At 38.5% G+C, this 26,338-nt stretch overlaps 1 protein-coding gene across 2 annotated transcripts in view; it reads left to right on the top strand.

Annotated features, from left to right (window-relative positions):
* SUCO (SUN domain containing ossification factor) overlaps positions 1–26,338 on the top strand; it is a 38,094-nt gene that overhangs the window by 3,210 nt on the left and 8,546 nt on the right. Inside the window, exons 2-17 of one of the 2 annotated variants that reach the window (XM_051805786.1) lie at positions 7,673–7,781; positions 10,073–10,174; positions 11,459–11,604; positions 14,791–14,931; positions 15,103–15,253; positions 16,570–16,690; positions 16,923–17,047; positions 17,537–17,604; positions 18,248–18,355; positions 19,026–19,131; positions 20,983–21,003; positions 21,238–21,293; positions 22,278–22,369; positions 23,020–23,085; positions 25,001–25,075; positions 25,587–25,683. In XM_051805786.1, coding sequence (XP_051661746.1) covers positions 7,673–7,781; positions 10,073–10,174; positions 11,459–11,604; positions 14,791–14,931; positions 15,103–15,253; positions 16,570–16,690; positions 16,923–17,047; positions 17,537–17,604; positions 18,248–18,355; positions 19,026–19,131; positions 20,983–21,003; positions 21,238–21,293; positions 22,278–22,369; positions 23,020–23,085; positions 25,001–25,075; positions 25,587–25,683 — 1,584 coding nt within the window. The remainder of the gene's footprint in view (positions 1–7,672; positions 7,782–10,072; positions 10,175–11,458; positions 11,605–14,790; positions 14,932–15,102; positions 15,254–16,569; positions 16,691–16,922; positions 17,048–17,536; positions 17,605–18,247; positions 18,356–19,025; positions 19,132–20,982; positions 21,004–21,237; positions 21,294–22,277; positions 22,370–23,019; positions 23,086–25,000; positions 25,076–25,586; positions 25,684–26,338) is intronic. The other variant, XM_051805777.1, reaches the window with a different exon arrangement.

The raw sequence follows: 26,338 nt of genomic DNA, 5'->3' as shown, positions 1-26,338 counted from the left end.
GGAGATAAGTGCATGTGTACTTCAGGGTTATTGAGTTTTTGTTACTCTGTGAGTATTACATCAGTAAAGTATGGCTTGTGTCAAAGTGGTTTAGCAGCAAGATGTGCTGGGTTTGGTGGAAAACCCCTGGCCTAGTAGCTCTGACTCTGGAATCCGTAATGAGCGTACCCTGAAAATTGTGAAGGTCACACTGGGTCAGTGGCATAGCCAGGAATAAAGCCTAGGTACAAGTACATTGGAACAGAGTGGATCTTGATACTGTTCTTTATTCCCACCTAATCACGTGCAGATTGGTGTGAGATTTAATGAGACAAACTAATGATCTGTGTAGGACTGTTAGTGTAACTTGCTTGTGGTGGGACTCAGAATTGTATATGGGATTCTCCTCTTCTCTACTTAAATCTCCTCAGAAGGCTGATATTTAAATAAGCACCATGTGTGTGCATTTTATAACAGGAAGAAATTTAGTGATTTGGGCACTGTTCATATAATCAAAACTGTTGTTCCAGGCATCTGATTTCAGAATGGAAAGTATGTTCCTAGGTATGGAGTATCTTGTTTGGAAGTGTCATTGCTCTGTGGTTAAGGCTGGTACAAAAGCTGCATTGGAACTCTTGGACTCCTAAAAATGAAATTTGAATCTGCCCAGCTTGTAACCTGCTCAAGTTGAAGGTGGTGTGTGCGATCAGGGGCTCTGGTGTCTTATGCAAACAGATGCTTGGCTCAATCAATTATTGAATATTTACCTTCTAAAATTACTTGAAAAATCAGTGAACTGCTTTCATGCAGTATCTTCTGAAAGATTTGTCCTAGAAACTTCAAGTTTGGTTGGTTGTTATGCAAATTGTGTACTAAAGTGGCCTCTATCCCATCACGAAGTTTCTGTGTTGACCTATAAGACCCTGTGTGTTTCAGTGAAATGTGCTTCCCCATAGCACTTAATTTGACCTTTTTCTGAAATGTCTTTCTCTAACCTCTTTTTCACTTTGATGTTCTTATTACTGCAAGGCTTTTACAGACTAGTTTTTAGCTATTTTGCTTTTCTTGTCTTTAATTGTCATTATTAATCTAGCTTTTGGTAGACACTGTGTTTCTTTCAAGAGGAAGACATACAGTGTCTTTTAAAGTTAACTCTGGAGGTGCTACAGCCCTCTACCTGGAGAGGCAGAACAGGGTAACTTAGAACTGTAAATCTAAAAAACTTTCTTGTAATTCTTGTTGAAAATACTGAGCTGATATAACAGAAAGACTCATCCCAAAGCTAGAACTTTTTCTTGGTTGAGTAAAAGTGTTTATATGAACGACATAATGGATTGGAATATTAGTAAAAGGTTCCAACAGTTCAAGAATTAGCTTAGGTGCTCAAAGGAATGGCAATCCCTTGCCTGGGGTTTGGAATGGCAATCAGGATATTGCTGAAATCCTTTAAAGGTGAGAAGCCTATTAAAAGTACATTATAAAATGTCTGGGAGTCAGGTGGTAGCAGCTTTACAATGATCTAGGGCAAAATTCCTGTTGCTAAACTTAAGGTAACGTTCCTTCCTTGGCACTCTGTCTGTGTTGCACTTACAGTGGGTTTTTAGCATGGGGAGTTGGTGCAGAGCAGCTGTTGGTTTGGAGCCTGCTCTTGCAGTACTGAGCCTGTGTAGACAAGCTTATGAATTCAGACAGTGAGGGGAATCTTCAGAGGTCTAAGTTACACATTACTACAGTCTCTAAGAGCCTTAACGTTTAATCACTGTGCGTGGCTGTTCTGCTGTTTCTCTGTAGTCTTTGTGGTTGGCATCAAGTTTTATTGTGTTTTTCCACAACGTGTTCTTTTCCCCAAACTCCTGCATTAAAGATATTAGCTGGAGTTTGACAGTGGAGCGAGGTTCTCATGAGCTGCAATCTTCAGTGTTACGCAAGTCTGTTCCCAGGAGTCACTCGGAACTGCCTGTGCCTTTGGGCGCTTCCACACGGACACCTTTTGAGGGCTAAGGACTTCTGCCCTGCTTTAAATCCCTGAAATAGGGCACCTGGATCCTCCTTTCAAGAAATAAAAGAGGGTTGTGTTTGTTTCAGTTACATTGCAACACGCATTTAATGTAGGTTGTTGTCTCTTACGGGTACTGGATCAAAACAATGTACGATTAGATGCTGTGAAGGTGTCTGTTATCTCAGCAGCCTTTCCTAGGAGAGGATGAGAGGAATACTGGTAGTGCTGTGAGAAAGGAATGAAGTTCATTTCCGTTATTTGGCTTAGGACAACAGTGGGCAGTCATGAACAAATAGTATGTTCTCCCTCTGTCTTCTTGGATTTGCTCTCTGGGTTTACCCTGGCTCAAAGCTGACTTTCTTTCCCCCCTCAGGACTTACTGGTGTGCATTAATATTCTCAAGATCAGATCAGAGTGTGCAGAGACCTGTGTGGCTGAAGGCTGGACTACCCCTTCAGGCAGTAAATCAGTTAAATCTGATGAAGTATCTGATGCTGCTGGAACCTCCCTTTGCAGTCTTTGCATGTTAATGCATTTAAAACGCTGAAAGCCCTATTTTAAACCAGCAGTTGGAATCTCATTGTTTGAAGCTATGGAATTCAGTATTGTCAGAAGTATCTTTGTGTTTGGCTCCTCTGAGTAAGTGAAATAACTGTTTGGGGAGCACATTCTTCGAAATGTGTGGGCAAGATTAAACACTGAATTGCAAAATACAATGGATTGGTAAAGGATTTTCAAAAAAGCTCCAATTTCAGTTGTTTTGGGGTTGGTTTTTTTTTTTAAGCATGTGAATCAAGTTAGTGGTAGGAAATGAGGTGATATCAGTGCCTTGCTGGCAGTATCCTTGCTTAGTCTAGGTCTGTAGTTCTAGTTTTCAGCTTTTTTTCTCCCTTAAAGGTCCACCGTAACTTTTACAATTATCTCAGTAATGTATGCTGCTCTTCTGTGGTTTGTATTTTGCTTTGTGTTGTTTGGAATTTTTTACTAGTATTAAGGAAGATTAATGGTTCTTCATTGCATTTATCAATATGTATTTCCACTTCACATGCAGAAATGAGTGTTGTGTCTGGGGAGATTGTGCTACAGCAATCAGTGCCTGGCAATTAACTGGTTGAAGTAATGTCGCTGTCCTAAAAGCCTGGGCTTCATTTTCCAAGAGATTTACTTTGTTCTGCAGGCCCTTTTAAATACAAGTCCTCGGCTAAACTGTTCTGAGAGAAAGATTGATTCCATTAAGTTGCTGGGGAGAGGGTGAGGATTCTTCCTGCTGTTTTTCCTGTGTTGTCAGTGGCTGGAAGGCAGGTTACTGCTGACTGGAGGGTTTGGTTATGGATCTGCTGAGCTCCTCATTCTTGCAGAGCATTTTTTCTCTTTGATAGTTCATTAGCGATAGTCACAGACCTGTAGGACTTGTTCAAAGCAAAAGGTATTTTCCTGTCTTCCTTATCCTTTCACAGCTTTTATAATTTTAATTTTTACAGTTTTAACATGATTAATCTGAAGTCAGTTACCTTGTTATCAGGAAGGTGAGCTTCCACCAACAAGCAGGACCCTCTCCCCATTCACAGGCCAGCTCTGCCCTGGGTCCAAAACCCACCCTTCTCCTCTGCACAGCCCTATCTGATCCTGTGAGTATTTTGAGTAGAGAATTGTCACATGGCAGGAATGATGACATCTTCCTTCTCCCTCGTAGCTGTTGGGCCCTGGAGAGAGTCTTTTCCCTGTGCCTGCAAGGCGGGCTTGGAATTCATGTGCTGGTGATAGCTTCCTTTCATTTTCCCTTCGTTTAAATGACTCTGTCTTGCAGGTGTCAAATGTAAACTGTTCTGAACTGCATCACTCTCCAGTGTCCAAAAATAGGTCTTGCTTGGGGAGAATTTATGAAATTAATTGTTTAGAGGACAGATGTGTTTGAACTGAAGCTGTGTAAGTGTCAGTGTTATGTGAAGTCCTTGGAAAGCCTGGGCTGTTTTTCTCTGGGAAGGTCAAATTGTGGAAAAACTCCTCTTGCCTTCATATTTTGCTAAATTGCTTTTTTTTCACCTGTAACTTGTATGATTAATTCTTCTTACCAGTTGTTTGCTTTCTACCTGATTGTTATGCCTGTCAAAACAGTTATCAATAGCTTCTCTATCTCTGATAGTCTTCTGCAGCCTCCTTCACAATTACTTAGGGAGTTGGAGCCAAATTAGAACTGGACAGTCTTTCACATGAAACCTACTCTGCAATTTCTGAACCACCTGCACTGTTGAATTTCAGTGCGTTCCTTTTCAAAGCAGAACAGCCTCGGTAGAGCAGAGCCAATTTTACAGCCACGAGTGTACTGAACCATTCAGATAGGGGTGAGCAGCATTTCTGCTTCAGTGGGCAACCACAGTGTGTGCCTGCCCTGGGAAAAGTAAAGATTCCCCCCGCCCCTCTGCAGCTTTGTCTGAGCCTGTAGCATTTGCTCTGGGGTTTGTGCATATCAAGCTGAAAAATTCAAGGCATATTAAAGAAAATAGCTTTTAAACTACAGTTAATTGTAGCACTAAGAGTCGTGCTTAAGTTTCTTTGTTCTTTATGAGATTTAATAGCAGGTGGTACTTTGAGTCATACATATAAAAATGGAACTCTTGAAAACCTCTGTATCCATCTAAGTCACTGACTGTGGGTTATGTGTTTGGAACAGTCTCTTCCTTTGAAGATCTACCTTGTACCTGAGAGAGTATATCTGGTGACTAATCTCCAGCACTATTTGGGCATTAGGTTTGCTTGTTTCTGAGTCAGCATTAAAATACTACTCATGGGTCATGAGAAAGGGAAGGATGGATTAGTATGTGCAGGCAGAAGCTGCTCTGCTTCTACTGCATGTACACTGCAAGTTCATAAGACTCAAGGGGAATTCTCTCCTCTGTAAATTAACAATTAGGTTCTCATGTTTGACTTTCTGCATTTAGAGTAATGCTTGCTTTGGCAAATTGTTTTTATTATGGGCTATATCCTTTACCAGCCTGTGGCTAAAGAAGCCTGTTGAATTAATATGCAGAATGCTGAAAGTCTGAAGAAAAAGAAGACTGGTGGTGGCCTTGGTAAGATGATTAATTTGACTTCTCACAGACTGGCTGGTCTCATGTGGCATTGGTGTTGTGTGAGTTTGTGTTCTTAATGCTCTGTCAGAGCTTGATGGCAGCAGTTGAGTGATATATCCTCTGGTGCAGTTGGGCGCAGGTTTTCCTGTGGGTGCCTGCATGCATACACGAGTTCTCAGTCCCCTCCCTAGCTTAGAGGGCTTTGGGGAGACTTGAGGCATCTTGCTGGAGTTGGGGAGTAGACCAAGAAGAATTTTGGAAAGTAAGCAAATCAGAAATTAGACACAGATTGTCAGAATAGCTTAAATCTGAGCTGCCAAACCGCATTCTTCTAAAAGCGGTGTGTGTGCCCTAATAAAGCCTGATTTGTTGCACAAAAACTCTGTATATTAAGGCAAGAAATGTGTGTCTTTTGTGCTGAGTGCTTTTTGTGAGTACAAGTACTAAAGTAGTTATTGATGCTTTTGTGAAAATATACCTTGTGTTTGAAAATGCTGATTCACAGCCAGTGATACCTTTCCTTTTCTGCACTGAAGGTCTTCATGTTGTTCTGTGCAGCTCACCGGAGATGCCCCCCTTAGTGGAAGCAAAATAGGAAATGAATGTGCGTGTGTGTGTAGTGACAGGGTGGGATGAGCTACAGTATGTTCTGTGTAATTTCTGATTTTGCTATTGTATTTTTTATGAAGAACCAGGGAGTTGTTATATCTGGAAGGACAGATCAGAGGTACTGGAATGAAGAGCTTGAGAAAATTTCGCCATGAAATGACTGAAACTAATTTTTAGAAATATAAATGACTCAAAGTATTTGCATAACTGATTTTTCCAAGTGAGAGCTAGGTAGTAAGGCTGTGAAAGTCTGGTAACATTACATTCCTTCTCTTAAATGTGCATCCTGTGCTTAAGATAAGACAGAGGTTTGATGGAAAACTTAATACAAACAAGTAACTACATGATGGGATGGGAATTTAAGATGGGTGAGAAGCATATACCTCCTTCTCAATTGCTATGTGAGACATTGTACCTGCTACAGTATCATACCCTTATATTCAGTTCTTTATTTTCCAGTAACTGCAGCTGCTTCTGCCTGACTTGAAGGCTTTCATTTAGCATAGAGGAAAGCTACTGCCTCAAAGATAAGAGAAATTACTGAGGTGATCTGGGGCTGAGACTGACCTGGGCACCTTATTTGCCTGTCTCCAGAATAGTGTGTCAGGTCCCACAGATTCCTTGTCTGTTGTCTTCCGCTCTCCTAATGGTGAGAGACGTGGATTCAGTGGCTGGTACCTGCTGACAGTCCCTGCTGATGCAGGTGAAAGAGGAGCAATAGGGTTGTACCTCCACAAGACAAGTTCGATTTTTGTGATTGCAGCCTGGAGAAGTGGTGCTCCCCCTGTGTATGCATATATGTATATATGCATAAAACTGTTTTTAAATTTTGCACTTGGCTGTGGTCTGTTGTTGCATGGGTTCCTCCTTGGTGGAGGAGTCTATGCTGCATATCCTTCCCAATAGAGTTGATATTCGAGCCCTTAAGAAAGGTGGTAGTTCAAATTCTAAGCACTAGAATGATCCCAACTGTGTGAGCGAGTCATGACCTACTAATGATCTTAGTGTTCTGACTCAGGTTGCTGTATCCAGATTTTTCTATGCTATAGACCTGTCTCCTCCTCTGTCCTTTTTTTCAGGATGTTTGTGTGAATTCACCTGGCTGTTATGTGAACAGTATTTCCTGAATGAAAGATATTTGTCTTTAAGGTGGCAGGTGACTGATGTTCAAGTGTTGTTGAGAACTCCACTGAGAGCTCAGTTTGCATAGTGTTCTGCTGGCCTCACCTGAAGTCAGCATGAAGACCTTTGGGCCTCCAAGCCTGGTGGTTTGCTGTTCAGATGCTGGTTTAGGATGTGAAAGGATCGTGTACTCTAAGCAACGAAAGATGCTGTTCTGGTACAGGTGTTTGTATAGATGATGGCTGCTTTTCTACAGAAATAAATCCATTTCTACTGCACAGCAAAGCTGTTCAGAACTGCAGGTTCAAAACAAATGTCTCTGGAGGTTGTAGCTTAAGCCAGCACCTTGTTTGCCTCTTGTCTGTACATTTTCATTGGGTTTTGCATGGGCCTTTAGTGTACTTATTTTCTCTACTTTTTTAAAATGTGCTTGATAATGCTGAGTGTGCAGAATTTCCTCAGGTATGGTCTGTGCAGGGAAATAAGGAGCTTTATTTTTTTAGTCCGTGGCTTTAGATTTTTCTTAACAGTAATCATTGCTAGAAATAGCCCATTGCTGTATGACAAAGGATATAGTTGATTCAATGTTTCTAACTTGTATAACTTAACTAATTTGTGTCAGCTTCCACTTTGTGACATAGTAACACCCCAGTAACTGTTTTGCTGATAGTTTTGTGTTTTGGAAGCGCTGCGTTTGTTGTGGTTTCTCTTGCTAATTTCTTGAGGTGAAGTCCTCCCATGGATTTTATGAGTATCTATGAACTGTATATGTGTATTTTTTAGCCACACTGTGGGAACAGCTGAAATAAAGCTTGGGGACAATGCTGAGGAAATTCTAAAATGTCATTTATTCGTTTTAAATTAAGATTTTTGACTTTTTTTTTTTTAATAGGCTTCCTGTTTGCAATGTCTTTTGTAAAGACAGTGTCTCATCGGCAGTGCAATATGCTTCAGGTGATGCTTGTGCCCTGGCCAATGATGATGAAAATTTCCAGGAAAAGGTATGCTGAATACATCATATTAATTACTTACTCAGTCTGACTTGATATTGAATTTTAAAAACTGATTCATGCACATTGATTCACAGTGTCTTCTTACCCAGGATATTTAGTGTATTCAGTTGTTCTGTGAGCCAGGATGTTATCTTCCCAAGTTTTTGTTCTCCTTCAGATTTGTTGCAGTTATGCAACAATACAAATGAACAGTTTGGGATGGGAGAGGGAAGAAAATAGTAAAGCTAGTTTTGGTGGCTTAAGATTTTTTATTTGGGTGGCAGATGTTAGAAGAAGTGGGCATGAGGGAGAGTACGTGGCTCTGTAGAAACCAATATCAGAGGTGGTGGCCTGGATGAATCTAGGCCATGGTATACCAGTAACATCTGTGTTGTGTTAAAAACAATGCACAAATGTTTGCTATCCAAAATAGAAGGTTTAAGATTAATTGTTTTAAGTCAGTATTTATCACTTTGTTTTCCTCCTGTTTAATAATAATTAACAAAGCTAAAATATTTGTGTGAAATATATAATAAAGAAGGTATGACCCCTTTTTACATTACTCAGCACTTTAGGTTAAATTGTGTGTAATTGTCCCACCCTGATTAAGTCACTACAAGTTTCTGCATATTGCAGTTGTGTAGTGAGTTCCCAAGCTGTTGAGTCACATCAGAAAGTCAGGGTAATTTCATTTATTTACATAGGTGAAGAATCAGTCCCATGATAGAAATGGATAGTATTGATGTATTGGTTTTATCATTTCCTCCAGCAATCTGTAGTAGTGCTAATCATGGTCCTCATTCCAAGAAAGCTTTTATATGCCACATCAAAATTGAAAAATATGTGTTGAGCATTCTAGTTGACTCAGGTGGGGAGCTGCCTGACTGTAAAAAAACCCTTGAATTATTGTAGATTTCTTAAGCAATCCAACAACTAGGGTAGCTGTATTTTTTTTTTCCAGTTTGTGCAGCCAAATAGCATTCAGTCCTGTTCTTCTGGCTGCCTGAAAAAAAAAGTTCTGCTTTAGTTTAATGGCTGATGTAATAAAACTGGAAAGATCAAGTAAGCTTTGACACTGGGAAGCCACTGGTGTATGTTTTCTACTTTTTTCCAGCATTCCTCCTTTCATTCTATTAATGTGGCTGCATTGTTAAGCACATTTCTGAACCTAAACCCAAAGATGTGAAAACTCATACATTACACTGTTCTTTTTACTCATTAAAGAAAATCTCTTGGGTGTATGAGAAATCTTAAGCATTTGTCTGTTACTCCTAATTAGGCTGCTGGAGCTGCCCTGCTCAGCAAAGAGCAGTTCTGCAGCCCTTGATGGGTTTTCCTTAGATCAGTTGTCTCTTCAAACCATTAATGCTATTTCATCTTAGGGACTAGGCTGTGAGCTAATAATGTTTGGGGGAAAATATTGCTTAGCTGTTGTCTCTAAGATTTTCCCACTCAGGTTTGTAGCTCTTGCTCTTCTCCTGGATGCCTTAACTCTCTCTGTCATGTAATGTTGTGTAACACAGCAGCCCATTTTGGATCTGAAGTCCAGCACTTGCAGTATTTGGCCACAAGGTTTTAGACAGCCCTTATAAAACAAGGGGGATGTAAATGTCTACCAGATTTCTTGCTGTATTTTGAAGTATTGTTCAAAAATAACTTTCCTATTTTGTAGTCAACTTAAAAAAAAGATTGGGGGCAAGTGTAAATTCTTGTTAGTTTTAGTCTCGTGGCTTTAAAACTTCTTTCCCCTCAACTGTGTATTTTTTTTTTTACTTTGTGAATTCACTGCACTTGATTGTAAATTTTTGGTTGTGAAAGAGAAGGTTGCTTTAAAAGGGTACAGCAGACTTGTGCAATTACTCTCGTTCTGCTGATTGGACTCCTGCATCTGAAATGTGCCACGTGTTATTTTTTTAATGGTTGCAAGTCATCATAGGATTTATTTTTCATTCCTTCTCTTTTGGGCAGCAAGGAGATAGGGAGGATTTGTCAGCATGGGAAGTCATAGCAGAATGATGAGCTTTCCTTAGCAGACAAACTGAATGATATAAGAAAATGCTAAAATGGTCTTTTCAGTGACGATTTAACTGAGTTTTTTTAACTTGCCATAGTCTTTGTGCAGGTGAGGTTTTAAACATATGTGGACAGTGGCTCTGAAGATTAATGTAGCTTAACTCCTTGATATTTTAATGATGGAAAAGGTGGTATTACTCAGTCTGTGTCAGAGATGGCTCCTCTTACTGAGAATAGGCAGCCTGTGTTACTGTGTACTTACAGCTGTTGTACCTGTAATATTCCAGGGGGAAGAGGCTGGTCCCAGACTGGAGCCTGAGCAGACAGACTCAAGTACACAGAGTTACTCTATGGAAGAGCTGCTCAATGACTTTACAAAATCTGACCAGGCAAGAATTTTATCTCATTCGCTGTCTCCGTACGCTCTTCAAATGCTTCTTGGATTTCAGCCTTTCATTTTGATTGTCTAAAACTCCCAGTAACTGTCTATCACATTTCACCTGCACACAGGACTGCTGTTAGACTCATGTTTCCAGTGAAGGACAAAATGTGTGAACTAACAGACCTTGCATTTCCCATGTGCATAAGTAATAGGAGTAATTTAGTACTTGTAGGTACTGACTAAATGAAACTTTCCAAAATAAATTAAAATTGGATGTTATAGTTAAAGGTGTCTCTTTATAAATAAAATATGAAAAACCTTCTCACTGAGGTATTTTTCATAGAGATCAGACTTGGTGATCATAGCAGTCCATTTTAGCTTTGATTCTTCCTAGCTTCTGTCAATTTAATTTCTTTTTTTAAAATGGAAAAAGGGTTATGCTTCAGTAGTATCTGCCATTGATACCATTAAGCCAGTGCTCAGTGTTAAATGTTATAAAGCTCACTGTTAAAGATGGTTTATTTGATTATATATTTCTGGTTTGTAGATTGCAAGACAATACATAGGACATACTTCAGAAAACATAATGCATGGCTTCGATGTGTAATTCTGTAATAAAGCCTTGAGACCTCTTCATGTTCAGTTAGATGGCTTGGAGTAATCTACCAGTTGACAAGAGGCTCTTGTTTAATAATATTTTCTGTTGCTGCAAGAGTTTAATCTGACCTGTTTCAGTGGTTATATGCTTTTTCAGATTGACTAAGCCTTATTTTGAGTGTGCTGTGCAAAGGCTTATGAAAACTGAAGACCTAGAATAACTAAGACTCAAGACTACTAAGCTGTCGAAGCCATAAGTGATTAATCTCTTTATTCAGCTACAGCATGGAATAGACTTCTGAAGACTTTTGGACCTCCATTTGAGTGATAAAATTAGAAGCCTTCTCCCAAATTTAGTTTAGGATGAAAACAGTAAATTTTATTGTAATAGAACATGCAAATAGGACTGTTTTATTTCCGTTGCTGCAATATGCAAACTGGTTTTCTCCTGACTATCTCTATAGGATTGCACATCCCTGCTTCAGTTAATAGTTTTACACGTTATTGCAGACTGTGGAAGAGTGTTGCAACTATCCCAGAGCAGCACAGAAATACCACTTAAGGAAGAAAGAAAATTTATTTCTGACAAATCTGAACTACTGAACTTTGAGAACTCCATACTAGATGTTATTGTATGAATGCTTTTCGTGTTCAGGTTTTGAAAAATGTGTGTTCACCTGTGATGTTTTCACAGTCAACAGACATAAGTGAAGCAAGCCAGCCCGAAGTTGTGAGTCCACCCTCAGCAGATGTAAATGAAGCTTCCTCCAGCATAGTTGCAAGCACTGAAAACACTTCCAGTTCACCTACCTCAGAGATACCTCCAGTCTCACAGCCTGAGTAAGCCCTCTAAATTTTGTTGGTTTTTGTCTTCAAGACTATCACTTACTCTAATGTTGTTAAAAGGTTTAGTAAGGATAAAACTAGACTGTTACATGTGATTGTTTTGCTGGTTTATGGTGTCAGTGCTAATGGAGTATGTCATCATTTACTCAGTGTGTGGATAAACACTTGTGTACTTGCATGAAGTGAGATACTATTGCCATTATCAGTTTCTAAGCTGCTGCTTTGAGAAAAAGCCCATGTGCTCAGATAATCTGTACTATAAAAGCCCTCAGGCCTTTCCCATTAGGGTTTCTGCCCTTCACAAATGTGCTTTCACATCTGTGACAACAAGCATCGAGGCTGCTTCAGCCATGGCCTCTGCTTTCAGTTAAAGAAGAACTCTGAAGAATTTTACTTTGGAACTTAGAGCAATCTGAAATAAGTTCTGATATGAGGAGATTTTTGACAAAATAGCAAATTTTTATATAAATGCAGTCAAGACCATTTGTAGTTCTAGTACTCAGCAGGGTATTGCAGAGCTACCTCTGCTGCAGGAAGCCTTCTGGAGTTTGTGTGGTTTCCCTTCTTTTGTGGAATGCTGTGCTATCAAACATGAGCTGTAGTAGGAAAATGCATGTGTGTGTACTTCTCAGTACTTTCACAGAGTTCTGCTGGGCTTTCTGATGTGTGCTGAGGGAAATACATTGTTCTAATTGCTGATAAAAATTGAATATTTTGGTAGATAAAAATTGACACATGAAAAATTAAGTAGACTTGTCTTTGGTGTTTTGGGTTTAAGAGTCCAGTTTTTCTGCTTTACCAAATTGAGTTTCTTTACCATAGAAAAGGTGTGGAAGTCTTGTTTGCTGACTGATCTTGCCTAGTCTGCCAGGGCTAATGCTTAAGCACCTTTTGGTACTTCATCAGTGTCTTTAATTGCAAGTCTTCCAAAATTTGCAGTTCTTATAAAGCAAAACTGGAATATCATTTCAGCTTGTCGTTTTTATAGCTGTTGTCAACTACTGCAGTGATTCCTTGTTGTAACATGTTGTAAATCCTATGTCAGGTTGTAGAGACAGGATGTTTTTTTCTTTTAAACGTTCAGCTTGGTATCTGGTAACTGTTCAAAACTGTCAGTCACAGCTGAGGATACTGGAGTGAGGAACTCTGAAGACTTGCCCTATGAAATGAATGAAAATGGAAACTTGTTTTGGAGCACCTGATTGATTAATTAATGCTGGGCAGTGTTCTGACACCAGTACCATTTTCAGGGAAAAAGGGCAGAGTTAATATAGGAGAGATGCATGTTTCAAACTGCACTTCAGCTTTAAATAGTAATGGATGGACTCTTATTGTACAGATTAATATTCAAAACAGCTGTAGTCCAACCTCATACTTAAACAAGATCTTGAAAAAGACACAGTTGCATTTTTTGTCTTCAGACAGATTTTTTTCCTGTTTTAGATGCTGAGGCCTGTCAGTGTAATAAAGTCCAGCTCCCTCAGGTGTTACTGGTCTAATAATACAGCAGAACCTCTTAGTCAAAATATTCTGAAAGTAATTTTATTCCAAACTATTTTTACTTTGTAATGGATCCTTTTTTAGGACAGCACTGACTGTAGCTTTTGTACTCGGGCCTAGTCTGAGGAAAACTTCATGCAAAATTATCTGAGCTCCTTCTGGCTGCAAGTAAAGACAGCTGCTGTGCAAAGGGAGCTTGTAGTGCATTTTAAAAGTTAAGGCAAAGCTACTAACAAATCAAGGTATCCAAAGGAGAGAGAACACCACAGCTTCTAAATTCACCTTTTGCCAAAATTAGTTACTTGGGGCCAGTCAGGTACATCCTGAGATCAGGGGATTTTTAAGTTCATACTTGTTACATATTTTATTCAGTTGATAATTATTCATCCTTTCACTTACCCACTGAGACAGAGAATATGTGGAGCTTTTCTGCTTTAATTGTAGTAGTCAGCCTTATTCAGTTAGTGAAGCTTTACATGCAGAGCCAAACTGTGCACCTCAGATGTAGGCATTTTTGGGGTGTTCAGAGAAACTACTCCCTGTTTGTAGCTAATAAATTCTTGTGTTCATAATGTTTGTTAAATTTTGCTACAAAGCAAAAAGTCTTGAATGTCTGTGAGGTTTTTGTGTTATGCTGTAGGAACTTTATCATATGAAAGGTACTAAAATTGTCTCCCTGGGTTGGTTGCAGCTGCTTCTGTTGATAATTGTAGCAGCCAGAGAACCAGAAAGATTCCCTTTTAAGTCGCTGACGTGCTATTTGTGTTTTGGCAGCTCTGTCATGATATTGGATTAACCTACTTTGCTGCTGACATTAAGGAAAGCTTATGTTGAATTTTAGAGGGCAGAATAAAACTTTGACTTATATCTGGCTATAGCATAAAGCAATATGAAAGTCATTCCTGTACTGGAGAAGAGGGGACAGTCAGAACTGGAAGTTATTAGTTGTCCATCTTCTCTCCACCCATTGTCATTCCAAAAGAGCAAACGGGGAGACTTTCGTTCCAATCTTTGCCTCTGGATTTGTCTGATGTGGTGTGCTCAGCCTTTCTGGGAGAGAGGATGTGAAGCAGTGGGCAGATCAGCTGGTTTGGGCTGTTGGTACAGCTTGGATAATGGTCTGCTGGGTTACCTGATTTTTATTACACTAGTGAAGAAAAAAATAAATGAACCTAGAGCAAAGGAAGTCTGCCTGGCTTTGCTGTATATTGTTACAGCACCTCTTTTCTCCTCTGGTTTTAGCCAAGTTCTGTTCTGACTTCCACCCATTGACTTGGGAACATTAGTGAGGGAACTCAATCTTGTGTTTCTTTCCTTTGTTGAAAGGGGAAAGAAAATTGCTGGCAGCCAGATAACTATGAACCTGTTGTTAGTTTGTAATGATGATGGGAAAAATTACCCATTGCAGCGTTTGGTAAAATGTTAGATGAGAGTTCTGGGAGATGAGAAGCTAGTTTTGAGTTCCTTTCTGGGACAAACAAGCTAAAATGGAAATTGTTTTCTTCCATGGGTACAGCTGAGAATGCAGTTCCTTAAGTACAGCATACTTCATCCATTTCTGAATTATTTCTGAGCCTGTTGCTTTATGAAAACTTTCTAATATCTTTAGTTATGTGGTTGATTGTCAGGGTTACTTATATCATCAGAAGGCTAAAAAGCATGTTATTTCTTTCCCTTCAGTGCAATAGAGAATTCCCGTGCTGATACCCCTGTAGTCAGCTCTAGTGAAGCTGAGCAGTCAGAACCTGACTGTGATATTGGTGGGACACTTGAGGCTGACCCTCAGAGTGAGCCTTCCTCTTTTGTCAGTCCACCAGAGAGGTGAGTATCCACGCAGGTTGTGAGTCTGAATAGTGTAAAGGTAGTTGTTCTTTTCTGTCCTGGCCTTGCAGAAAATGTTTGCATGTGCTTGCTTGTCTACATATTTGTGTGTTTGTGTGTGTTATTGCATATGACTGATTTCATGGGTCCTTATACTCTTTATGCTTTCAGCCTTGCAGGTCAACATATAGAGAATATATCATCTTCACATGGCAAGGGAAAGAAGACAAAATCTGAATTTGAGTCGAAAGTTTCAGTACCTGAAAAAGGGGCAGATGAGCAAAAATCTGCTCTGAATGCCTCGGAGAACTTAAAAAGGGAGGTAAGCAGTGCTGGTATTTACTCAGTACACACAGGAGCCCAGTGCCCTCTGCTAGGTTATCATCACTGATAAAGATGAGTGATATCCATTGCTTTCCTGATTGCCACTGTATAAAACAGAGAGAAAAGGGCAGCAAGGCTGATCTGCTGGCACTCAGTTTTTCTGAGCTAGCAAGTCTTTTCAAATACAAGACTTGGGGAAATCAAGTAAAACTATCTGGAGGAGAAACTACAAGTACTGTACTTTATGTAAAGATGGTTAAGCTGAGACTTCCCACAGGACACTGTGGATGCAGAATTTTTTTTATATGTACTGAAAAAGAAAACAGGTAGGGAAGTTGCATGGTCCAAGTGAGCTTGTAGAAAAGAAGCTTGAGGGTTGAATCTTGACTGAGTCAGGAAGTTCCTGACTAGCAAGCAGATGACTAGAGGCAAAGATGACAGTTGGAGGAAATACAGAACGTTTGGTGTGTTTTTATTCTGTCCCAGGAATCTTACTTGGCCCCTGTTAAAGTGGGATATTTAGCTAGACAGGTCTCTTATACTCAACTGTATGACTTTTTTATGCTCTTACTGTGGGGCACTTTCTAAAGCTTATGTTTTTTAAATAGCTAAAGAACGACCAAGGCCATGGCTTTTTGCTATTTTAGGATCACATTTAAACTGTCACTGATATCTTGGGAACTAACTTTAAAACATTTTCTACAAAATGGCCTCTACACTTGAAATGTCGAGCCAAAGCTGTTTGTGCATCTGATGGTGTGCTGAAAATGTGTTTGTACAGAGAAGTTGACTTGAAATTCAGTTTAACAGGGTTGCTGCTTTGTTAGGCAAATCCAAAATATTATTTCTTTGATTAAATGTTAAAGAAACCATCTTTAAACATATCATTCTGCTGTTTTTGAGATGTTCAGAAATTCCAGGGGACTTCTGGAATTCTGTCATGACCAAAATTTATGTTGGAAGATTTTTTGCTGCAGGGAAACCTTTCCTTATTAGTAGGGGGAGGAAAAGCAAAAATTTTGAAGGAAGAGCAGGTGTTTGAGACAGAATGCTTAAATTTTACTTAAAATGTATTACTTTAGCCACAAAAATTGCCATCACCTTGGTGAAAGAATCTGTAATTCCAGGAGGAAATCATCACGTGTTTTTTCTGGCTCGTAATTTTGCTTACCTTGGCACGAAGTTGTTAACATGGGTGCAAGTGATGTGTCTGCTCTTGACTTGATGAGAGCTTGCTTTATTTGTTGAAGTTCATTTTTGTTTTCATTGTTGCTACTGAAAAATATTCACAATCGGTGGCTCTTTCTTTTGCAGAAAGACTTTAAGAAAACAGGAGAAATTGACCCTACATCAGTAATAACTCCAAAGGACCCTGGAGACATTCCAACGTTTGATGAATGGAAGAAGAAAGTCATGGAAGTGGAGAAAGAAAAGAGTAAGTTCAGGATTCGTTGGTTTGCTCTAAATAGAGACTGCTTTCATCTTGTACTAGATTTGAATAGGGAAACTGTCTCCATTTGGAATGCAGCCTGGAATTTCATTTTTCTGCTGGAATTACATAATTAATGGCCTTCATTATATAAAAGCAGTGAGCAGAAGCTCGCTGACAGTGAAAATACTGTTTGTTTGCATGGTTTGTTCTAGTAGCAATATTTTCTTGTTCCTAGGTCAGTCAATGCATCCCTCTGCTGTTGGTGGGCAGCATGCCACTAAAAAGGTCCAGAAAAATAGGAATAACTACGCCTCGGTAGAGTGCGGTGCCAAAATCTTGGCAGCGAATCCAGAGGCAAAGGTAAGCATTTACTAATTATCAGTGTGCATTATTTTAGTGTATTGTTATGCTGGAAGTACTACAAAGTACACTTAAAACTGAACACTGATTTGTGAAGTAATCTTTTATTCCTATGTTTGTGTTTATTGGGATTTTGATTTATAAAAACGGGACATAGTGATCTGTGCTTTTTTTAAGGGGGATTGCTATAGAGGACTTGATGTCTTTTTAAGTGAATTCAGAAGGGGGAGCAGAGTCTACTTATTACAGAAAATGAACAACTGAATCAAGTTGTATTAAACATCTCACCATAGTAAATAATCTGTGATGGCTTCACAGTAGTATGATTTACTGTGTCCTGTATATTGTCTTGCTCAGAATGTTATGAAACTTGGTTATTAGTCCACATACCTAATATCAGAGTTATTTTTGGAAAGTGGGAAGAAATCCTTGGTGCTCTGTTGGTATCTACCATGCAATTTAAAATACTAATCCTCTTCTTTCTAACAGAGTACTTCAGCTATTTTGATGGAAAACATGGACCTTTATATGCTCAATCCTTGCAGTACTAAAATCTGGTAGGTTACTGAGGTTTGCTCACATGATTACAATTTTCCATTGTGATGGCAATGTGTTTATCCTGTGGGACTGACTTGACCTTGGTGTGTTGCTGCTTGAAATGGGTGTGTAAGAAACTTTGACAGAATTAGCACAAGATGCTCTATTGTGCCTCCCACAGAAATCTAGCTCTGCTATTGAGAAGTAATATTAAGGTGGTATTTTTATTTACCTTCCTATTTGTAGGTTTTGCATAATTATAATCTTGCAGAAGGTTAGTGAGTATTTAGGTAGAGATTTTGGTTTCTTTCTCCAACTATCAAATAACTAGGAGAGGTGATCAGAATTTACCATATACTAACTGGTATTTCAGATGTGATTTAAATAATATTTACTGTCCTTAGTTTTTAGTTCTGTGACTTGATGCCTTTGAGTACAAGATGGATGAAGCTCTTGTAGCTGCAGATGCTATCTAGAGCTACTAAGCTGGATATTCAGGAAAATATCACTAGTGATTCTGAAGGGAGCAACAAGTGTTGCCTTCTTACTCTACAGCATTTTTGTGGCTTCGCAACAGTAATGGAGTAAAGGGCTGGGGATTGTAACTGTGGAAGGAAAAGTCTTTTTTTTTCTTTATTTAAATATTTCCTTTTTGTCTTTAAGGTTTGTTGTTGAGCTCTGTGAACCAGTCCAAGTAAAGCAGTTTGACATTGCAAATCATGAATTATTCTCTTCCACTCCTAAAGACTTTCTGGTGTCAATTAGTGACAGGTATGTTATCTAAATTTACCCTTCTGAATGAAAAAATGAAATAATTATTAGATACAAGGCTTCAAAGAACATGGTCTGTGTATGCCTGTTATTATGCAAAGTGTAATGTTTTGTGAAATTCCATGGATTTTCTTTGTGTGTGTATATTTTGTCAATTTAGCATTTTTTTTTCCCTTTGCCTCCTTAAAAATTAAAAACTCGGTTTCTTTTTGGATGCTTGAAGCACACAGATTTGGACTTTCAGCACTTGGTCTATTGTGTAGTTCTAACTCTGCTTTGCTCACAGTTTTTTACTGCTTGCTTACAACAGTATTTACAACCTGTCACTTAGATGTTGTGTTCTTCACTGTTCCTGTGAGGTGGCTTTTTTTCAGTTCCAGATATTTTATTGTAGACTGGCTGAATTTCAGTAATTGGATCAAGTGTAGGGTTTTGTCCTTTGGGGGCTTACACACTGTTTTAAGTATGTGAAGAGGTGCTGCTGAGTTTTTGTGCTGGGACTACTTTATCTTGCAGCTCTTCCTTCCATAAAAAACACATTGCTGTTACTATGCAACTGGAAAGAAAAAATTATTCCTTCTCTGGAAAGGCGTTTGGGGAAACCTCAGCAAATGTCTGTAAACACTGTGTTCTTGCATTTCATTAGCTGACTTCATTGTTTCCTTTCTAGGTATCCAACAAACAAATGGATTAAATTAGGTACTTTCCATGCCAGAGATGAGAGAAATGTCCAAAGCTTTCCTCTGGATGAACAGATGTATGCAAAATATGTTAAGGTAACTTAATACTGCAGAAGCATCCATGCTTGTCAGGGATGGAAGGGTTTGCTGGGCTTACCCTGTGTAACAGCATCCAGAGAAATGTGTTATCCAAGCCTGCCTTCCCATTAATTGCCCTGGGTTCATTAGTGGCCCCAGTGGTATGGGCCATGTACACTCACAAGCCTCTGACCTGCCTCAAAATGGTAACTGAGGGGATCTTGGGAGGCACCTATTGCCTTGTGTCCAAGTGCATACTTAGCTGATAGCTGAATTAAGAAAAATCCAGACAATGTTCTGTTCTATTTGACTTAACCAACTGTCCCCTGAATGCAAGATTAGAAGAATCTCAACCTATTTTGTCTCTTGGCTGTACCTGCGTTATACACATACATATGTACTATCTCACTCCCTGGAGCACAGATCAGAATATGTGTCTTTCTTGATATTTTTGTATTTTATTCTGCTGTACAGTTTTAAGTGAACCTGAAAGACTAAATGTTTGAATCTTGATTCTCATCAATAGATTCAAAGTGCAGTTTTGCAATTGCTCATAATTCTGACTCGGGCAAATTATTTAAGCTCACTGCTACTGGAGCATTGCTGTGATATCTCCACCTTCAAAATGGCTTGCATTTATTCAGGAGACTCAAAGAGAATAAAACTCCATAAATAATTAATGTGGTACTTGAACAGGGATAAAAGCTTTTGTGAAAATATGGGGATGTAGTGGAGGTTTAAATTCAAATAAAATATAGACCTTTTAGGTCCTCTCCAGTGATGTGTTTATCTGCCAATTATGGTGCTGCCAAAAAAAATGTAGTGCTACTGAATTATGCTTTGTGCTTTCATGAAGAAGCAGCTATGAATGATAGTTGTTTAACTTCTCTACCCAGAAATTCTGCATGAGTCACAGAATAAAGATTTCATTTATTTTTAATTCTGTTTTCTGGCTGAATTAACGCCTCAAGGTAGCTGGAATCTTGTTTGTCACTGAAGATCCAGAATTCCAGTAGATGCTTCAGCACTTAATCCCTTGGTGGATACAGTGCTCTGCCTTGAATAACATGGTAAAATGTTCAAGTTCTGAGTGTGTAGTCTACAGAAGAAAAGTCCAAAAATTTTTCAAAAAAGTTTAATTTTTTGATGTGACCTACTGAACTTTTATCAAAAACAATTGAAATTTTTTTGTAAGAGTGCTTTTATGGGAACAGTTGGTCTCACTTTTAGATTATTACAATCCTTCAGTGGTAGTGTCTACGTGTCTACATAGTAGTTTCATAAATGTATTCTACACTTGCAAATTAATTCAGATTAAATAAATACCAGTGTGTAGTCAAGGTGGCACTAGAAATACACGGACAACTTAAGCTTCCAAGATCTGATCTGTCATCAGATGCTCTGTTTCTCCAGTTGTGCTTCTCTAAACTGAAGCATGTTATGCTGAACTTGAAGTAGCAGCAGTGCACAAATGCATGCTATGTGGGGTTATTTTTCCTCTTGAGTCACTTTCTGTAGTCTGTGCTCTTTAAGGGAAAAAAAATACACTTAGAACACCTAACACACTTCAGTATTCTGTCTTCAATCACGCTGCCTTGAAAAATTGAATAGCTTAAGTTAAACTTATAACTTAATAAAACACTCGTTGCATGTAACCTTCAAATCTGCAAGGTACAAGGGCTAAAAGAAATCTTGCTACCCCAGGCAGATGTAGTATTGCAACTTAATCCTCCACAGCTTGTCATCTTAGGCATTTATAGTACTGAATTAAACCCAGCCAAACTCTGTAGTTGCCTGTGGCATGTGTGTTCAGCCTTTGTACTGACATCTTTTTTTTTTTTTTCTCTCCTTTCCCTTCTCTCGCTTCAGATGTTCATCAAGTACATAAAGGTTAGCAACCTCTTCTTTTGGAATGGTGAATGCTTGGGGCTTGGGGGGTTCTCTGCTGCAACTCAGCACTTTAATGCATGGCAAGAATAAATCTCTTGGTCTTTTCTGCTGTGGGCAGTCTGCAAATCCCTTGAATAAACAAAACTTGGAATTTCAAGGTTGAATGTGTATGTTAATGAACTCTTGACTCTGTGGGTCTTTGGAGTTTTATTTTAAGTACCTCTTATTCTTTAGGTGGAGTTGATATCACATTTTGGATCGGAACATTTTTGTCCTTTAAGTCTTATAAGGTAATGTTTTTTGTTTTGCTTTGTCTTTCTACCTCCTTGCAGTGAGGATTAGTCTTTTTCAATAGTATTTGAACAACAAATTCTAGTTTTCAATTGAAGTTATCTGCAAATATTTTGAATTGAAGTAGTTAACCTAACTCACCTGCTGTGTAGACTCCTTCATGTCTGTTTAAAGAAGTTTTGAATCTTTTTATTTGGTTCTCCAGTATGCAAGGAATAGTTTATATTTGTAGGGGGGAGCATGAGGGAACAGGAGCAGCTTTAGAGAAGGACATGAGCGTTCAAGGCTGACCAAGCAAAATAGGGAACAAGTGGTGAACTAAAAAGAGCAGGTTTGGTGAGTGCTTTTAGAAAAAGCTGCTGTGTTTTTTGGCACCCCAGGTGCTTGCAGTTAGTAATGCTTGGAGTATCCAAGTAGAAACACCTGTGTGTTTGTAGTTCAGAGGACCATCAACCTCTGCTCTGCTCCTAAAAAAACAGGTCTTGAACTTGGGAACTCTGTAGTGGTATAAGTCAAACCATATTTTCAGTTAACAAGACTGCTTTAAATTGGATTGATTTGATATGGTCTTGGCAGAACAGGTCAAAGAGAATATAGTATGCAAAGTGAAGTAGTTATGAATAGATACTCCTGAAGTTAGTCAGAGGTGAGGCTGAAGAGGAGGTGTAAGAACTCATGGAGAGCTTAAGACAAGGAAGTCTAGGTGTGAGTTAGAGTTGAAAAGGAGGAAAAGACTCTTTGAAATTAGTAGAATGAAAAACAGGATCTTGTTTTTGGTTCAGCATTTAAAAGCCTGCAGTGGACTTTGTGGATACAACCTTGAAAAAATAAACATACCTCCAGCTTAATCTTGGTTAACTGAATGCAACTACTGTGTTTCTAATTAACTTGCTACATAAAAGTAATAGTGCTTATCAATTAGGTAACACAATTACATAACTAATAGGCTAATATTAGGTTTTCTTTTAAAACTTTGTTCATAGGGTATTTGGTACTAGCATGGTTGAAGAATATGAAGAAATAGCTGATTCTCAGTATCAGTCTGAACGACAAGAACTCTTTGATGAAGATTATGGTAAACAAATATTTTGTGCATTTTTTCAGCAATTCACACATCTGTGCTAGTCTGGTGGCTTGTTGTTTCCTGGTTATGATAAAAGATTTGACTGTTAAATTTACTGTGTGTCTTGTTGACAGTGTTCTGGGCTCTTCCAACAATCCTTTTAAGTTTTAAACAATTTGTTTAAATGTAACTATGTGGAAGGTTGCTTTAAAATGCTCATACTAAGTCTTTCTTTTACTTGGCAGAATAGACAATAATTTCTTCATCTGCTGACAGTAGTCAAGGATTACTAAAATAGCCAAAGCAGCTCACACAAAACAGATTTATACTTAGTGTCCATAGCCCATTTCCTGTGATTGTTTTTATAATCAATGCTACATGCAATTGGGAAGGAGCTTATTTTGGCTGCAGACATGGTGTTTTAATTGAAAAATGTGAAACCATCTACCTCCAGCCTCTGTGAAGCTCAGTGAGTTGTTTGCTGCATCTGTCTTGTGAATCCTGGCTAACCCCTGTATCTGACCTCTAACTTTATTTCTGTAGTTTCATTTTCACACAATCAAACTGACATAACTGAATGAAATGTTAAATCTTGAGGTTTATATTCTCTGTCCATGACACATTTAATTTTGATAGTCACAAGTGTTCTTCTTTATACATAGATTATCTGTTGGATTATAACACAGGAGAAGAAAAATCTTCAAAAAATCTTCTTGGTTCTGCAACAAGTGAGTATGATTTATTAGAAACACTATTGCTGTGCTAAAACAAGATGAGTTAATTCAAAGTAGAATGACATTTTGTCATGCAACATCTACAAATGTCATGTTCTTCTACTGAAGCAATATATTGTAATTCCTATTTAGTTTCATAGGAAAAAATTACAATTTCAAGTTGAGATATCAATCTTAAAGTGTTCTAAAAATGGAACTTTCCATTTCTAAGGATGACTCTTTTGTGAAAACTTTTTCTGTATGTACAGATCCTGAGCACTTAAGATAATGTGAACCTTGCATAGGGCTGTAAGTAGCCAGTACTCATGTGCTGTAGAGCCTTAATTATTTGGAACTTGGAAATCTGTGTTTAATGTGCTTTATTTATAGGAGACAATATAAAGATTTACTTTGTGTACAGCTTGAAAGGGAGGAATGGAGAATACTGTTTCTGAGAAGGCTTTATGTAAATGTTGTAACTTATGTTCTTTATAAGGGCTGTGGTTTTGTTTGTTTTTGTTTGGTTTTTTTTTTTTTTTTTAGAGAACTAATAGTTCTTGACTGTCTCTTCTCACTTTTCACTTTGGAAAACCTCCAGTGTAGGGTTTGTTTGCTAAGAATATGTGAATATTTAGTTTTAATGGCATTCTTAACTGCTGAATTATTCAGGCTAGTATCAGCTCCACACAAATTTTTCTAAGGAGCTCTTACACTGTTCTGCTCTTCCTTCTGTCTCAGTTGATGAAGATTTGTTCCTGTAGTGTAGATTTGCACTCAGTTAATGCTGTCTGGGCTCAGGCTTTCCTTTCATCCCATAGTGGATCAAAGCTACAGAATTTTCTGATACTATTTCATAGAAAATAGTTGTCTCCTGAGAATAAAAAGGTCATGGCTAGGAATATTCATAGCTTAGAACAGTTTTCAAAAGATAGTGCAAAAGGCAGATTCTTTCTAATGTTAGTCTCTCACAGATGAGAGAAAGCAATAAATTCTTCCCTGACACTGCTTATCTGTTCTCTGTGGCTTTCAGACTTTCTACTCTCAGGGTGTCCTGATGATGCATATTCACATGATCTGTCTGTAAGGGCAGTATTGCAAGTTTACGTTCACTGTCTAAAAAATACAGTGACTTTTCTGTTAGTTTTTTTGAATACTAAAGCAAAGATTAAAAGATTTGAAACCTCTGTTGCTGATGGTGCTCAGCTGTCTTCCTAAAGCACTGAAACATTGCAGTGATCATTGTTCAGTGGATCTTGTTGTTGAGACCTTTCCTCTCTGGCAGGGTTCCTCTTTTGGGAGTAGAGTTTGTGGGTTTTTCTGTGGTGGTTTTCTTATATGTACATGCCTTGACAAAAGTGATAGGTTTCCATTTTGCATCAGTTGTTTTAAACAAGCAGTGAGGAAGAGGGTCCTCTGAGGGGAAGATTTAGGGATTCCCAGACATTTAATCTCATAGGAAGTATTCTGCAGTCTTCCACTAGTCTTGACATTTCTCGACTCACTTTAGTTCTATTATGAGAAAGGAGCCAACCTGTCTTTATTAGAGCTTTTCTGTTTGAGTGTTCAAGCTTTAAATTTCTGGCTTAGGACCTTCCTCAGAGATTCACATACTCAAGTTGTCAGCAAATTCCATGCTTAAATACTCTGTTTGTTTTACTATTCCTTGGTTTCAGTGGACTGATGATCAGCAAGTACTTCTTGCTGTTGTTAGAAGGTCCAGCTGGTAAAGGTTAGGTGCAGGTTTCTAGCTTATTAACCTACCCTTTAAAAGGAACAGCTGCATCCCACATAATAGAATGACCAGGCTTTTTTAATGTCTTTGTACTGTGATTCCTTTCAAGCAAGTATTGCAAAATAGCAGATTGCTCAGTGCTGCTCATCTCTGGGCCCTCTGAGTGTGTCCTTGTTGAGTAGCTGTTGTCTCTTTTAGATGCTATCCTCAGCATGGTGAACATTGCTGCTAATATGCTCGGAGCCAAAACTGAGGAGTCGACTGAAACAGAAGGTATTTTATAGATGGTTGTTTTCTTTAATGAAAATTCTGTAAAGTTTTAATTTCTTCTTGTTGTCTTGTTTAATGTTTCTGTGAAGAGTTGGGTGACCTATGTTTAAGTGACTTTTTCCACCTTTTATGGCACAGCTGATTAGTGTCATGGAATTCTTATCTTACTTACTGTGAAAAGTGGAACAAAGATGCCAAATTTGCTGAGGAAGGAACTGATATAAAGATGACACATAGGCCTGTTCAGTTTTGTTCAGAGATCTTTACTCTTTGTTACCCAGCTGAAGTTGTAAAGTCTAATTTGCTGCTTCTTTCTGGAAGTATTCTGAGGCTGTCCACAATATCATATTTATAAACTGACAGTAGCACTTTCATTCAAATAACAAATCTGCAATTAATTTGGTAGAGCAGTTAATAATCAAAGAAAACCCCAGCAACAAACCCAGACTTCAAACTCTTTGAAAACAAAGATGGTTCTTGACTTTTAATGTTCACATTTACCTCCTTCCTGCAGCAGGGAACAAAAGTGTGTCTGAAAATGTCACTGCCACTCCTGCAACTTCAACAGCTGCACCGAGACTACCTGAACCAACGCCTGTTCCTTCACCAGAGTAAGTGATTGTTGGTGGGGTTTCTCTAATAAGTTCCTAGAAGAGACTAACAGGCACTAGTCTGGAATCTTTGGTACCAGAATGCTCAGGTATGGCATACAGACATAAACAAGTGAAAAAGCAAGTGTTTGGTGAAGTCTGTAGTATGGTAATGTTACTAACCAGGGGAATTTATTGGTTTAGTTACTGTTTATATGTATTTCCATAATAAAACATTATAACATGTTTTGTTTTGGCACAGCAACTGACTTAATATTGGTCCAGGTTTTGTGGTTGTCTCCTGCAAGGGAGACAATTAGGCATTAAATTATATTGCTGAAACTTCAACCAAATTATACGGGCAAAAATTCGTGTTTAGAAGCTTAATATATTTGCTAGGCTATCCTTAATAAAAATTTGTATGCAAATACACAGATTAGGCTGGAAAGAGGAGTTGTATATAGATTCTGGGACTTTTTTTTTTCACTTGATTGCAATTGTTGAGAATTGATTTGGCTACTTAGAGCCAAGATTCTACCTCTTAAATGTTAAGACATGAATTGTGTTGTATTTAGAGGTTTTATAGTTTTCTAGTACTCTGGTTGTTGAGAGACTGAGGAAGTTCAGTGGGAAGGCTGAGATTCCTGTGTTTGCATTTGAAGATTGCAGCAGCAGA

The sequence above is a fragment of the Manacus candei genome, unplaced genomic scaffold (assembly GCF_025592945.1).
Source record: "Manacus candei isolate 608988 ecotype Guabito, Panama unplaced genomic scaffold, ASM2559294v1 h1tg000005l, whole genome shotgun sequence".
NCBI classification, from domain to species: domain Eukaryota; kingdom Metazoa; phylum Chordata; class Aves; order Passeriformes; family Pipridae; genus Manacus; species Manacus candei.
The sequence above is the reverse complement of the archived record's forward strand: the minus strand, read 5'-3'. Positions and strand labels throughout refer to the sequence as shown.